This window comes from Mustela lutreola, chromosome 1 (assembly GCF_030435805.1).
Source record: "Mustela lutreola isolate mMusLut2 chromosome 1, mMusLut2.pri, whole genome shotgun sequence".
Classification (NCBI taxonomy): Eukaryota; Metazoa; Chordata; class Mammalia; order Carnivora; family Mustelidae; genus Mustela; species Mustela lutreola.
In genome coordinates, this window is record NC_081290.1 from 284,200,892 (window position 1) to 284,215,949 (window position 15,058).

A 15,058-nucleotide genomic window follows, 5' to 3' on the forward strand; every position below is an offset into this window, starting at 1 on the left:
TTTTCAAAAGTGTGGCCTTTGGGTTCTGCCATGTACGTCGGTGTGTGATGGGGCATGTGGGAAGACATCCAGGGAAGCTCTTGGAACCAACATTAGGCATTTTATCTTTGAAGTAACATTTTGTAGAACTATCCGTCAATGTATGAGGCGCTCAGAGCCAGACGCCTGGAACTCTGTTAAGGTCCTCCCCACCTCTCTTTCTCTCAAACTTTTCTTACAGCTCTCATGGACTCTGCATTGATTCTGGGAACAGTCTTTGTCTCCTTTTCACCTTTGGTGGGGTTTGGGAGGCAGTCCTGGCCGAGACACTTATGCCCTGGCAAGGTGGCCGCCAGAGAATGTTGTTGCTAACCCACCAGTTCTTGTCCTTCCAGGCCCCTACTTGGCTTGAAGGGACAGGTTCAGAATTTTCTTTCTGTCACTTGGGGTATTCTTTGCCTCTCATATTTCCCTAATAAACTCCTCAACTTAAAAACAAAAAACAAAAAAACAAACAAACAAAAAAAAACAAGTAAAAGCAGAACAAAACAGTATCCAGAGTATGAGTCCAATTTTTTTTCTTAAAAAATCATATATACTAAAAAAAAAAAAAAAAAAAAAAAAGAATCTTATATATAGGTGTACCTGGGGGGCTCAGTCGGCTAAGCATCCAACTCTAGATTTCGGCTTAGATTACGATCTCAGGGTTTGAGGCTGAGTCCTGCGATAGGCTGCACATCGAACGTGAAGTCTGCTTAAGATTCTCTCTTAGGGCGCCTGGGTGGCTCAGTCAGTTAAGCCTCTGCCTTGGGCTCAGGCCATGATTCCAGCGTCCTGGGATTGAGCCCCGTGTCTGGCTCTCTGCTCAGTGGGGAGCCTGCTTCTCCCTCTCCTCCTGCTTGGGCTCTCTCTGTCACATAAATAAAATCTTTAAAAAAATAAAACAGATTCTCTCTCTCTCTTTCTGCCCTCTCCCCCACCCTCCACTCTCTCAAAAGAAAAAAAGTTTTATATATTTATACATAATAAGTCTTACATACTTATATACGCACACGAAGAAACACAGTAAAGATATACAGGAGCGCCTGGGTGGCTCAGTGGGTTAAGCTGCTGCCTTCGGCCCAGGTTATGATCCCAGGGTCCTGGGATCGAGCCCCACATCAGGCTCTCTGCTCAGCAGGGAGCCTGCTTCCTCCTCTCTCTCTGCCTGCCTCTCAGCCTACTTGTGATCTCCGTCTGTCAAATAAATAAATAAAATCTTAAAAAAAAAAAAAGATATACACCGAAGTACTAGCAGGAGTCTCACTGGGCGGTGGGATTACAGGTTAGTTGTTGTGTTCTTCTATGCTTTCCAAATCTTGTTGTGAAACAAAGTTCCTAGCACCAGAGAGATGTCCAGTAAACGTGAACCCCATTTCCACCCCATCTCCTCCTCTCTTTGAGAAGACAGGAATCCTTGATATTCTGGATAATGAGGAAAACGAAAGGCCAGGGTCTTCCCAAAGGCCTCCCCCCGCTTGGGCAGGTGCACTGAAGCTTTGCTTCTGTGGGCCCACAGTCATGAACTCCACAATAGTTCACTTTCAGCTAGCACCTCTCCCAGGACAAGAGTCACCTTAGTAGATGGGCCGAAAGTAGCCCCTGGGACCCGAGGTGCTCTGCACAGGAACTCTGCTTGGGGCTGTGACTTAGTCCCCAGGGCAGTCTGTTTCTGGGGAGGTGCTGAGTTCCAAAGAGATGAGCTATTTTTGATGGAGGCATAAGCAACCTGTGCTGCTTCTGTACATCTAAGCCTCCGCATCCCCGGCCTCCACCGGTTCTCTCGGATTTTCAGTCAGGAGGCTGGAGCTCTGCTACCTCTGCCCACGATTCAGAACCTGGGCACGGTGCTCTGCTTGGCTGAGGATCGGATTACACAGCATGAGAACAGCATGAAGACCCTGCTTCCTTATGGCAGCTAATGTCTGTCCATGTTGGCTACCATAGCCATTGGTCCTTTTCCCCTCGGGTCCCAAGGCAAAAGTCAAGAGTGGGTGACAAAAGGGTGTTTATTTAAGCTTGATCTCTTGATACTGTCATACACGTAAAAATATATAATTTAAAGTCACGGAAACAATAATCAGCTTGGTGTTGCCTCCCTTCCGCCCATTTGGCACAGCTTTTCCAACTGGCCTCCATGCCAGCTGCTCCCTTCAAAACCCTGGAGCGTGGGGGACAGGGGTCACTTCTTGGCAGCTTCCGCCTGTGCTGCCAAATCTGCCTCTTTCTGGGCAGCCAGGAATTCGGCTCGCTCCTTCTGGAAAGCTGCCAGCTCTTCTGGACTGAGGCTGAAAAACAGGTGCAGAAAAACAGAGTGAGTGACCAGTCACTCCTGGGGAGCTCACAGGGCCCACGCCCCTGTCTCAGAGCCCCTTCTCCCTCCCTGAACTCCCCACCCTCCACAGCTTCGCCACCCTACCCCCACCCCTACCTTATATTCCCTTCGTAAAGTCCCACCAGTCCTTTGAGGCCTCTGCCATACTCCAGTCCAGATTAACAGCCCCCCTTCCTCTGGCCCCCAAACACTTTGTACAAAGAAGTCATCAGGCTGTGCACCTGTGCCCACCAAAAGCGGGGGTCAAACTGACTCACCTCTGCACTCCTAGTAAGAGCAAAGGTTTGCAAAAAGTCAAGTCTATCCCTATACCGTGCTTAACCCCCACTTCCCTCGGGGAAACAACCATAGGCCTCAGCATGGGATGTGACGTCAGCAGCAAGAGGCCCATGAAGGACCAAGTGCTGCCACTGCTGCTGTCTGAGTCAGATGCCCTCCTAGCCAACTCACTTCAAAGAAATAATCCCTGAGGTCATCCAAGAGGGGGCCCCCTGTTGGCCTTGGGATCAGTTTTGAACTTGAGACAATTAGAAACAGCTTCCAGCCTTCCCAACTGGTCCTTCTGCCTCACCTCTCTTCCCATTCCCCACTCTGCTTCCAGCACCACACGCCAGAGCAGACAGCACTTCTTTGCTTCCTTTGTCGCCTTCTGTCCTTCACAGGGAACCTTCCACTGCCTGGAATGCTTGCCCCAGTCCTTGACCTCCTTTTCCAAGTCTCTGCTTAGATGTCACCTCCTCTCTGCAGTCCTCACTGACACGCCAGGCCAAATCAGGAACTCTATTCTCTGTTCTCCAGACACCTGCATTTCCTTTTGTCAACACGGACTATTCAGCAGCCTAATTCTCCACTTAGCATCTGCCTCCAGCCTTGAACTTGGAGCTCTGTGGGAGTGGGGCCGAGCATGGCTACCTCGTTCCTAGCTGTATCCAATGTCCAGAACAACGTCTAACCCATAACAAGTATTTAATATTCTTATTCCACACGGATGAATAAGGCTCCCCATTCGCAAGAATCCAAGGTCCTTGACTCAGAAGCTGACCCTCCCACTGTAATAGGCCCTCTCGGCTTTGCCTCAGAGTCAAGAACTTTCCAAGCCCTGCCCTCACCCTGCACCTTCCCGAGACACTCACTCCTTCACCACACGAATGCCCAGAGAACGGGCAGAGCCAATGATGGAGCGAACCACAGAAGACAGGGGCACATCCTGCAGGGCGAAGGCCTCGTCCTGAGCTTTAACTTGGGCGATCTCGTACACATGCTTCAAGGTCACCAGGCCTGCCACTTCCTTCCCTGGGAGGAAGAAACAAGTCGGCCTTCAGGTGTCCCTGCTTCCTTCTAGAGCCCCCCAGAATCCCAGGTGCCCACCCTGACCCTTACCTGTCTGCCGGGCCCCCTTCTCAATCCCAGCAGCTGCTTTCAGGAAGTAGGAAACAGTGGGTTGTCCAATTTTGATTTCAAATGTCCTGTCAGGCTTCATAGGAAAGAAAATACATGAGAATATCTCCTGTCTCCCTTAACCGCTGCTGCCTCAGCCCAGAGAACCTCTAACTTCTGTCCCCTCTTCCCTTGACTCATCTTCCAACGGTGTCCATCTAAGAGACCATGAAACCACAGCGAAAATAAATCTGTAGCTAACAGCTTAGTCACCTCTAGTCCAGGCCCAACTCTGCTCTAGAAGCCCCAGTGAAATGGAGAGGCAAAGGGAGGAACTGCAATATGGCAAGATGGGTTCAGAGAAGATACCGCCTCGGGGCGCCTGGGTGGCTCAGTGGGTTAAGCCTCTGCCTTCGGCTCAGGTCATGATCCCAGGGTGCTGGGATCGCTTCCCTTCCTCTCTCTCTCTCTACCTGCCTCTCTGCCTACTTGTGATCTCTGTCTGTCAAATAAATTAAAATCTTAAAAAAAAAAAAGGAAAAGATACCGCCTCGTCTCCACCCTGTAAATGGGGAAAGTGGGAGTCCCTAATGGGAAGAGCCTCTCCCAAAGTTAGAAGCAGAGCAGCAACCCCAGGGGACCAGTTCCTCAGGAACTAAGAAGACTAAAGGCAAAGAAAAAGAAACAGGACCACTAGGCGATGGGGACTGAGGAGAGCACTCGTGGCAACGAGCACGGGGCAGGTGATGTACAGAACTGATGAATCCCTACACTGGACACCCAGAACGAAGATAACACTGCATACTGACTGGGACTAAACTAAACACTTAAAGCCACACAGGATCAGAGTCCCGACCGCGCACCTTCACAAAAATCTTGGTAGGCAAAGGAATGCCTTCTTTGATGTCCTTTGTCTTCTCGTTGAACTCCTTGCAGAACTGGTTGATGGAAACACCTCTCTGGGTGGGAAGCACGGGCGTTAGTGCGGCGAGGACATCCAGGAGAGTCTTCCGCCCGCTTCCCTCTTCGTCTTGACCCCCGGACGTCCCCGCACGCCTTCCGCTACCCAGACTCCACTGACACTCCCCGCGCGACGACCTGCACGCATCAGCCCCTCTCCTCCCAACAGCCCGCTGAGGAAGGACCGAGGAAGCTCGAAGAGGTTACGGAACGAACGCCAAGACAAAAAGCGTGTGGGCAGCAGAGCCGAGCTTTAAGCCGAAGCCTCCCTGGCGTCAGAGCCCGCACGGTCCACCGCGTCCTAGCTCCCACCCCACGGCGCCTCCCGCTCCCAGTTCCAGCCGCGGGTGCACCTGACCCAGGATGGGGCCTAGTGGGGGCCCGGGCATGGCCTGGCCTGCCCGCACGATGGTCCGGATTACGCCGCTGGCCTCGGGCTTCCTGAGGGCCCGAGTGGCCCGACTCAGCTTCGACATGACGCGAGGATCCTGGCCCTTAGATCACCTCAGGGAGACAGCAAGAGCGACGGCTTCGGGCGCCGCCATCCTGGGTCAGAGGTCAAGGGTCCTCGAATTAGGTTTGGGCAGGTAAGGCCAATAAAAAGGAGCGTTATTTCAGCCCTTCTCCACTCCAACCAGTAAGACGAGGAGAGCAATATGAAGGGGAAAAACCTTTTAACTCGCGAAACGGAGATAGGGGAAGGCGCAATGGTTCAGATACACACATTCCTCCTGCAGCACACATAGGCAATACCTCGGACGGCTAAACTGGAGGCGGAGTAGGACCTAATGCTCGCACAGCATTGTGGGCATGGTAGTTTTGACCGCTTATGCGACTCTCGCACGTTGCTACGCTCTGGCGCGCCATCTGCTGGATGTGATTATAATCCTTGGATTTGAAAGGAACACAGATCACCTTCTCGTGAGAATCTCTTTTTTCTTTCCTCGCCTGTTTCCTCGCTGGTTGTTGAAAGGCACGATGGTTAAGAGTTCACACCCAGGAAGCAACTACCTTGCTGGCTGTGAACTTGTTCAAGTTACTTAAGTTCAGTTTCCTCCCCGTGTTCAGTGAGGATTATAGTATGTAGACATAGCTTCAGGGATTGTAGTGAGGTCTGAGTTACCAAAGTGTTACAGCAATGCCTGGCACCTAGTAAGCATGTGCTATGAACTCTACGATGAGGACAAAACCTTCACAGGGCTGTTGTGAGTGAGTGAGTGATGTTTGATGCACCATGCCTGGTAAAATAAGATAATAAAATAAAAATAAGGGAGCGTTTTACTATGTCATTTGATTTTTTATTTTTTTAGCAGTTGCTACATTCCAGGCACAATGCTGAGCACTTTAAGGGCATTATTATCTCATATAAAGGTAAATTCTTTTATTATAACCCTTAAAAAATGAGAATGTTGAAGCACAAAAAAGTAAAAAACACTTACCATGTGTGTGAAAGGCTGGGAAATAAATATTGGTGTTATCTGATTCTAGACCTTGTGCCATATACCATGACTCTGTATTGCCTCATCTAGTAAAAGGAGATAATCTGTGTTAAACCACACTGTAAACTGTGAGATTTTTTTATTGTGGATTTTTTTTGGACTCCCGCTAATTAAATGTGTTCCTGCTTCTGAAGTTTATCAAGGTCTTTCTATAATGCTCTACCTCCTTAGCCTCAGCAAGAATCTGCAATCAAGCTGGCTCTTTGATTTAGTAGTTGTAAAACTCTGGGCAAAATAATTAACTTCCCCGTGCTTTGGTTTACTGACTAGTAACACGAGGCTAATAATAGCACCAACCTCCCAGGAAATTAGTGAATTTAGTTGAAGTGCTTAGAAGAGAGTCCGGTCCAGAACAAGCCCAGCTACATATGATTTATCTCTGGGCACCCCACACCGCCCAGCCTTTACTTACAAATTATCTACAAATAAAGACATAAATCCTTCCTAAATGGAGGAATCAGGAAGCAGATGGGCATGGCAGGTGCTCAGGGAGCCAAGAAAGCTGCTTGGGACAAAGTGGGTTCTGTTGCCAATTTCCACTTTTTATCGATGGAAGGATAGTTTTGATTATTCCAGCTCTTACAGATTTTAAGGAAGCAACTCCCTATTCTAGCTTTGGGAACATGTGAGGTCAGAGTGTTCAGAGGTGAAAATGTCAGTGCGACAGGCGAGTGTGGGTCGGATCATACAAGTCTTGTCAGCCCTGCTAAGGCTGTGGCTTGCAGCAGGAATCACTGGAGAGAGTTAAGTAGTTGCATTTTGAAAGGTGACCTTAGCTTGGGTAGGTAGAGGGATTGGAGGAGGGCAAGGCTGGATGTAGGAAGACCCATCAGGCCAGGGCAGGAAGACAGTGGAAAGATGTTAGTGGCTTGGGACCAATTCAAGAGATACTTAGAAGGTAGAAATATACTTTAGTCAAGAAATGCTTGTGCAATATGTACTGTGTCAGTCTTTATGAATAGTAACTCAAGTATACTTCATTATAATACTATGAAGTATAAGTGCTATTATTATTCTCCACTTTAAAACTAGAAAACCAAAGCCCAGAGAGGTCAAGTCACTTGTCCAAATTTATGCTACTAGAAAGTGGCAGAGTCAGAATTTGAACCCAGACCTCTGGTTCTAGTGCACCGGACCACTCTCTAGGCTGCCTTGTCAATCAACAGAACTTAGTGCTTGGTGGGTGATTTGTTGGGGAGAGGGAGAGAGGAATCCAGGATGATACTCCAGATTCTGGCATGGAGAGTTTGGGCAAATGAATGATAAGGTCTTTCACTCTCAGTGTTGGAACACGGGAGCTGTAGGTGTGGGTGGAAGATGGTGAGTTGCGTTAGGAAGTATAATATAAACCTAGACAGCTGGTTTCTCTTTTTTGTAATGTCAGTGCCTGGCTTAAGCTTTCGTTATGGAGGCATCCCCTTGAAGGAGACATTCATTTCAGAGATGGCTATCTAAACACATTGCCAGCCACAAGTCTAGATATAAAGACTCAGGTCAAGTCCCCTCTCTCCGTGAGGCTCCTTTGTTTTAGAGATCTTGGTAACTGAGCATTCAAACTGCTTGATTTTAGTCTTTGCGTGCTTTGGATTCCAGCTCTTCTGTTTTAAATTCACCAGTAAATAGTGTGTCTGTGAAATTTTAGGCTCCCACCCTGGACCCCAATAAAAGCAGAACTCAAGATGGTCCCCTTTCTCTCTCTCCTTCTGAGAACTGGTTGTGTGGCCCCAGGTGTGCCATGCAATTTCCAGGACCTGTGAGTAATAACCTTTTTTAATTTTTTTGTAATAACCTCCCCCCCCCCGCCAAGTTCCCTGATGGTATTCCTGAAGGCATCGTCCATTCAAAATACAAACCATATGGTGGGAGGCACCTGGGGGGGCTCAGTCGGTTAAATGCCCAACTCTTGATTTCAGTTCAGGTCATGATTTCAGTGTCCTGAGATTGAGCCCCGCTTTGGGCTCCACACTGGACATGGAGCCTGCTTAGAATTTTCTCTCTCGGGGCGCCTGGGTGGCTCAGTCATTAAGCATCTGCCTCCAGTTCAGGTCATGATCCCAGGGTCCGGGGATGAACCCCACGTCGTGCTCCCTGCTCTGTGTGAAGCCTGCTTCTCCCTCTCCCACTCCCCCTGCTTGTGTTCTCACTGTCTCTCTCTCTCTGTGTGTCAACTAAATAACTAGATAAAATCTTTTTTAAAAAGTTTTTTTGAGAAAAAAAAAAAAAGAATTCTCTCTCCCTCTCCCTCTGCTCCTCCCCCCGCCACTCTCTCTAAACAACAACAGTGAACAAACAAACAAACAGAAAACACCAGGCCTGTCCAGCCGCAACACTGGTTGTCAGGAGCTGGGACTGGCACACAACAGGGTTGCGTGTGTGGCATGTGGGCCCCTCAGCCACAGGGCCTGGTCTGGGAGAGATGCCTGAGCTGCACACAGAAATGCTGGCATCTGTAGCATAGGGACTGATAGTCCCTGGGGCCAGGGCCAGGACTGAGCTCACCCAAGGAGGAAAGAAGAGAAGCCAGCATTTAAAAAGGGGAAAGAAGAGAAGAGAGAGCAAGCAAAGGAAACCAAGAAGGAGCAGCCACAGAGTAGGAAGGCCAGGAGGTGGGGTATCGGAAGCTGCAGGAGAGCAGTCTGAGAAAAAGAAGTGAAGAAATAGAACTCAAGCTAACACTGAGCCTGCGCCCAGCAGAAAATGAAAACGCCGGGACAATACATTGTAAGTCGGGGTTTTATACTGTGACTCCACCGTACCTGGCATAGAGGGGTTCGCTGGGCTGCACGGAAGAGAAGAAAAGAGGGGTGTGGTGTGACAGGGAGACTTAGCAGGTCCCAGCGGCAAAGCTTGAGGCCAGCTCTCCAGGTGGGTAGTGGACCCCAGAAAAGCGGTTTAGGCCAGGAGTCAGTGGGTGGCTGATCCCCTTCCGCAAGGAGGCACAAGACTTTAGAGAGGGAACAGCTGTGTAGTCACAAAGGCATTCTAGGCAGGAATGCCTGTGCCCCGGCGCAGCAGAAAGGCTCCTGTGCTTTGAGGTGTAATGGAGAGAGAGCAGAGAAGCCACCAGCCATGGAGACGAAGGTTGCCTGGACAGAGGCCTTCTTAGGGTGGAGGTCCTGTCCAGCCATCTCATCAGGGACCCATGTGTACAGACAGCATTGGGTGCCAGTTGTGTCCTCCTGGGCTAAAGGGAAGGAACTCCGAATTTCCACCAAGAGAAACAGATGAGGTTGAGTCAGAAAAAAGCAAATTCTGTGTCTTATGTGCAGGAAGTATGACCTAAGATCTGTACCTGCCATGCAAACAATATTCAGCCCTGTTCCTGGTACCCTGGGAGACCCTGGAGCAGCACAGAAGTGCAGGCAGAGAAGGGGGAGGCAGAGGGAGAAGGAGTAAGCTGAGCTGCCTTCCACTTTCGATTGCAGATATGGAGAATTAAGGACCCAGAACTGCCCACGTGCAGTTCACCCCTCTCCCTTAGCCCCCATGTTCAATCTGTCCTGAATCCCACCCACTTATGTCAGCACTGATCCCACCAATTCTGCCATCTCCTCTGTGACTGCCAGAGATTAGGGCTGGCATCCCAAACACACACTTCTCCCTAGCTCCGTGACTTGAGGCGAATCCTTGCAGCTGTCTGGGCTTCAGTTTTCTTAACTGCGAAATAAGAATTTAAAAGCACCTACCATACAGGACTGTTGAGAGAATTTAGCATGATTCCATAGACAGGGTACTTAGCTCAGGCATGGCTCAAGGCATCGGGTAAGTACTCTATGAAAGCTAACGACTAGTATTGGCATTTGGGTACTCAGGGCAGCCCCTGCTATGGCCTCTCTGCCTCCGTTCTTGCCCCCCGCCCCAAGTCTATCCTCTCCAAGTCAGCCAGTGTCAGGCCCCATCTAAAACTTGTCAGTGACACCTACAGCTTCTTTTCCCAGGTGTGGGTCTTGATCCATTTGAAAGGCTTGTTAAGTTCAGCTTTCTGGGATCTCCCTCCAGGGTCCCAGGGGATCCTGCTGGGACTCAACACTCTTCAAACTAAAGTCTACACTTCATAGCCCCTGCCACCTTCTCCAACCTCATATTCCGTACTTCACCGACCAATCAACCAGAGTGTACACTCCCTTGTTGCCCTATACCCCCCATTTGTAGATGTATAGACCTGGAAATTCTTTCTTCCTTTTTCTCCTGACTCCCTCTGCCTCCCTACCCCTCAGGAAGGTGTTTCTTATGGGCCGAATTCTCTTCTTTCCAAAGTAATATCTTGAAGCTTTAACCCCCAGTACCTAAGAATGTGACTGTGTTTGGAGATGGGTCTTTAAAGAGGTAGGAGCCACCCAGGTGGCTCAGTTGGTTAAGTGTGTCTGCCTTTGGCTCCGGTCCTGATCCCAGGGATCCTGGGATAAAGCCCTCGTCCCTGCTCAGCAGGGAGTCTCCTTCTACCCCCCTCCTCTGCCCCTCCCCAAGCTTGTGCTCCCTCTCTTGCCCCCTATCTCTGTCTCAGATTAATAAATAAAATCTTTAAAATAAAATAAAACAAACCAAAAGGGTAGGTGAGTTAAAATGGGGCAGTTAGGTTGGGTCCTAACAATCTGACTGATGTCCTTATAAGAGGAGATCAAGACACAGACATGCACAGAGGAAAGACCACGTGAGGACACAGCAGGAGGGTGGTCATCTGTAAACCAAGAAGAGAAGCCTCAAAAGAAACCAGACCTGCTGACATCTTGATCTCAGACAAGACTTTCATTTATTTATTTATTTATTTATTTAAAATATTTTGTTTATTTATTTGACACAGAGAGAGAGATCACAAGTAGGCAGAGAGGCAGGCAGAGAGAGAAGGGGAAGCAGGCTCCCTCCTGAGCAGAGAGCCCGATGTGGGACTCGATCCCAGGACCCTGAGATCATGACCTGAGCCGAAGGCAGAGGCCATCCAGGCACCCACAGACAAGACTTTTTAAAAAACTAGCATTGTGGACTATCAGTGGACTATCAAATTGATTTCAAATAACATTTTTAACAACATAGAATGGAACAGAATAGAACACAACCAAGTACATCACATGGAGAGAAGATACGTATTGTCTCGTCACACCGATGTTTGGTGTGCCTGTGTGTCTATGGGACCATAATAAAAATGTCTTTCTTACTAATGCTCATGGGCAAAAAGAAAAAGGAAAAGAAAAAGAAAGCCCCTGTAGTTTCAGCTGGAACAAGTCCCTGCCTGTTCAAATTGCAGAGTGTGAGAGCTTGGTTGAACCAAATCTTCTTATTTTAAACACTTCTATTTTAAAATATAATAAACAAACAAATAGCCTACACAACATAAATGTACAGCTTGACTATTACAAAACAAGTACCCAGGTGAGTACCACTCAGTCAAGAAACTGAACAGCACCAGGGACAGCTCCCTGAAGCCGTGCAGCCCCCACCCCCACCCCTCTGGAAGCTCCTTCCCAATTATGACCACCTTCCTGATTTTTACACTATTGACTTCCTTGACTTTCTTTATTTCTTTTTTTTTTACTTTTTAATTTTTTAAAAAGATTTTATTTATTCATTTGCCAGGCAGAGATCACAAGTAGGCAGAGAGGCAGTCAGAGAGAGAAGGGGAAGCAGGCTCCCTGCTGAGCAGAGAGCCCGATTCGCTGGATCCCAGGACCCTGGGATCATGGCCTGAGCCTGAGCCAAAGGCAGAAGCTTTAACCCACTGAGCCACCCAGGCGCCCCAAATTTCTTGATTTCTAACGTTCTATTTCTCTTGGTATACACCTAGGAGTGGAATTGCTGGCTCATGTGGTAACTCTATGTTTAACTGCTTGAGGCACTGCTGGTCTGTTTTCCTAACCAGCTGCATCATTTTACACTCCTGTGAGCAGTGTGTGAGGTACCAAATTCCCCACATCCGGACAACGTCTGCCTGCTTTTGTCCCAGTCTATGGGTCATCCTTTCCTGTTTTTTTGCATGAATTTTATTTTTTGTTGTTGTTGGAAACTGAAGATTTAAATTCCTATATTGTAGCAACTCAGTGCTGGTCTACCCTCTCCGAGGCTTGTTATGGTCATTTGTCTGTTTAGTGACTGACTGGGTTATTTTATTTTATTTTATTTTTTAAGATTTTATTTATTTATTTGACACAGAGAGAGAGAGAGATCACAAGTAAGCAGAGAGGCAGGCAGAGAGGTGGGGGGGAAGCAGGCCCCCTGCTGAGCAGAGAGCCTAATGCTGGGCTTGATCCCAGGACCCTGAGACCATGACCTGAGCTGAAGGCAGAGGCTTAACCCACTGAGCCACCGAGGCGCCCCTGGCTGGGTTATTTTACAATTTTTTTTTTTTTTAAATTTGACAGAGAGACCACAAGTAGGCAGAGAGGCAGGCAGAGGCGGGGGTGGGGGGTATGCAGTCTCCCTGCAGAGCAGAGATCCTGATGTGGGGCTCGATCCCAGGACCCCAGGATCATGACCTGAGCCGAAGGCAGAGCCTTTAACCCACTGAGCCATCCAAGCGCCCCTGGCTGGGTCATTTTAGTGAAGTCTCTCTCCCCCTAACTCCCCCACTTCCCAGTCTAAATATAAAGCCTGCCTTGATCCTGAGGAAGTGCAGCCTTGGGTGTGCCCACAGTCACCCTGGGATGACCGTGGTCTGGGCAGCGCTCTCCTTGACTGACTCTTTCCCTGGCCACACCCAGCGGTTAAACTCCACTCAATGCTAGCCAAGTCTTCTATTGTTTTCAACAATGTCCTGGGACATAAATTTCTCCATAAACTGATCCAATCAAATTTGGTCTCTTTAAAGGGATAGGATTTGGATCCCCGAATCGACCCGAGGGTTCATTCTTTTCCCCAGCCCCCATTCTCACACACAAGGGTCTCAGAGGTACAGCTCACCATCTTAGCCCTTCCTTCTCTCCAGATCTCTTAGCCCAGAGAGTTCCTTGTTGTTGGTTTTTCTTCAGCATCTTTTCTGAAGTATATACACAAATTTTCTTCCAAACTTAATGCCAGCCACTTGTCTTCAGACACTTGGACCCAAGAATTAAAGAAATAGAGAACAATAGTGCAAATTTGTATCCCATGATAGGCAGGCACTACTATTATTCCCATTTTATAAATAAGGAACATGAGGTCTGGAGAGATTAAGAAGCTGGAGTTCTTTTTGTTTAAATATTTTTAAAATTTATTTGACAGACTGAGATCACAAGCAGGCAGAGGGGCAGGCAGAGAGAGAGAGGAGGAAGCAGGCTCCCCACGGAGCAGAGAGCCCGATATGGGCCTCGATCCCAGGACCCTGGGATCATGACCTGAGCTGAAGGCAGAGGCTTTAACCCACTGAGCTGCCCAGGTGCCCCAGGAGCTGGAGTTCTTAAGACAGAGCCAGAAGTCAAGGCTGGAACTTGGGCACTTGTGTCTGTTGGTGTCTTCCTTCCTCTCTCCCACCTGGACAATGCTGGGACCAGGCTCACCCCAGGGTTCAGGAGACCTTTTGTGGTCTGGCCGTGCTCACCACACGGCTCTGTTCCAAGGTGCACTGTACCACCGGAGAAATCTCTGCCTCCTGCAGTGCCCTGGAATCTTTCTCTGTCCTTCCTGCCTGCAGTCCGCTGTCAGATGGTAGCCCTGGGGCTCAGCTGTGTGCTTGCATGAGTGTGTGACCTGGGGCAAGTATCTCTTCCCCGGTTCCCCGAGCCTCAGTTTCCTCATCTGTAAACTGGAGATTCTGATAGTTATTGAGCCCATGTTTACTGAGGGCCTGTTCTGGCAGGCAATGTGCTGGAAGCTGGGAATGCGAAGAGGAGTGAGACTGTCCCACTGTTCCCGTGTCCCATGGTGGCTGTACGTACGTGGCATGGAGGTGGGCACAGAACAGGCATTCAGGGATGGCAGCTCTCCTGTGATGCAGGATTTGTAAGATCTGCTGCTGACAGCCCAGCAGTCTGGCCTCCTCAGTGGTGGCCTCTCAGGGAGCCTCTCTTTGTCCCTAAAGGACGTGCTGCTAGCTGCCTTCTTGTTTCATCTGGCTGCTGGGCCCCCCAAACAGTTGGCAAAGCAGTTGGCATCATGGACTATTTTTAGGTGGAGGAGTTAGTGGGGTGTGTGGATGTGGTGGGGCCCAGGGGGGTCCAGGAGACAGTTGCTTCACAAGCAACAAGATGGGGGGAGACGAGGAAGAATGCTCTCTTTCAGAATGTATGGACAAACTTTCACTTCTCCTTCATGACTGGAGCCAAAGGACACCTCCTCCGTACAGCCTTCCTTGATTTCCTCAATAAATACTCCAGAGAGTATTTAAGGGTCTACCCTGTGGGCTTCCCCCAGCTCTTGGTTATAATGTGAGAAATAATGTGCTGTAGGGATCTTATCTGATGCATTTCTGAGTCTCTCCTGCTCAGTACCTCTGAACCCCATCCTGTCATTCCTCATCATAACAACAAGGTATAGAAGTTAAGAGGCCAGATTTTGGAGTCACACAGCTGAGATCTACTCCTGTTCCTTTTCTAGCAAGATAACCACGTTCCAACTTAAGTTTGTACAACTCTGTTTCCTCATCTGTAAAATGGGGGATTATCGTGCCTGCCTCCCAGAAATCAAGTCTTATTGCGCTCAAATCACAGAACATGGCACCTGGCATAGACTGAGAGATCTCTTGCAGGACCGGAAGGAGCTGCGTGCTCCCCAAGGTCTCCATCCTCTTTTTGGCTTCTCCGGTAGTGTGTGTGTGCTAGAGGGAAGGAGGGAGGTGTTCCCGGACACCCCGGGTCCAGAGGTCACCCCGCGAGAAAGTGACTGAGCTAGGCTGAAGACAGGTCTTCAAGTCGAGTCAATAGCAGCATTCTTCCTCGTCCTTCCTGCTAACGGACAACCCTCT

At 49.1% G+C, this 15,058-nt stretch overlaps 1 protein-coding gene across 1 annotated transcript; it reads right to left on the reverse strand.

Annotated features, from left to right (window-relative positions):
• Positions 1 to 2,009: 2,009 nt before the first annotated feature.
• Positions 2,010 to 5,269, reverse strand: MRPL11 (mitochondrial ribosomal protein L11). Its single transcript, XM_059148265.1, has 5 exons — positions 5,044 to 5,269; positions 4,594 to 4,689; positions 3,734 to 3,827; positions 3,487 to 3,646; positions 2,010 to 2,306 (listed from the first exon to the last, which is right to left on the reverse strand). Exons 1-5 carry the CDS (start codon positions 5,164 to 5,166, stop codon positions 2,201 to 2,203), a joined length of 579 nt encoding a protein of 192 aa, XP_059004248.1. The 5' UTR covers positions 5,167 to 5,269; the 3' UTR covers positions 2,010 to 2,200.
• Between the last annotated feature and the right edge of the window lie 9,789 nt (positions 5,270 to 15,058).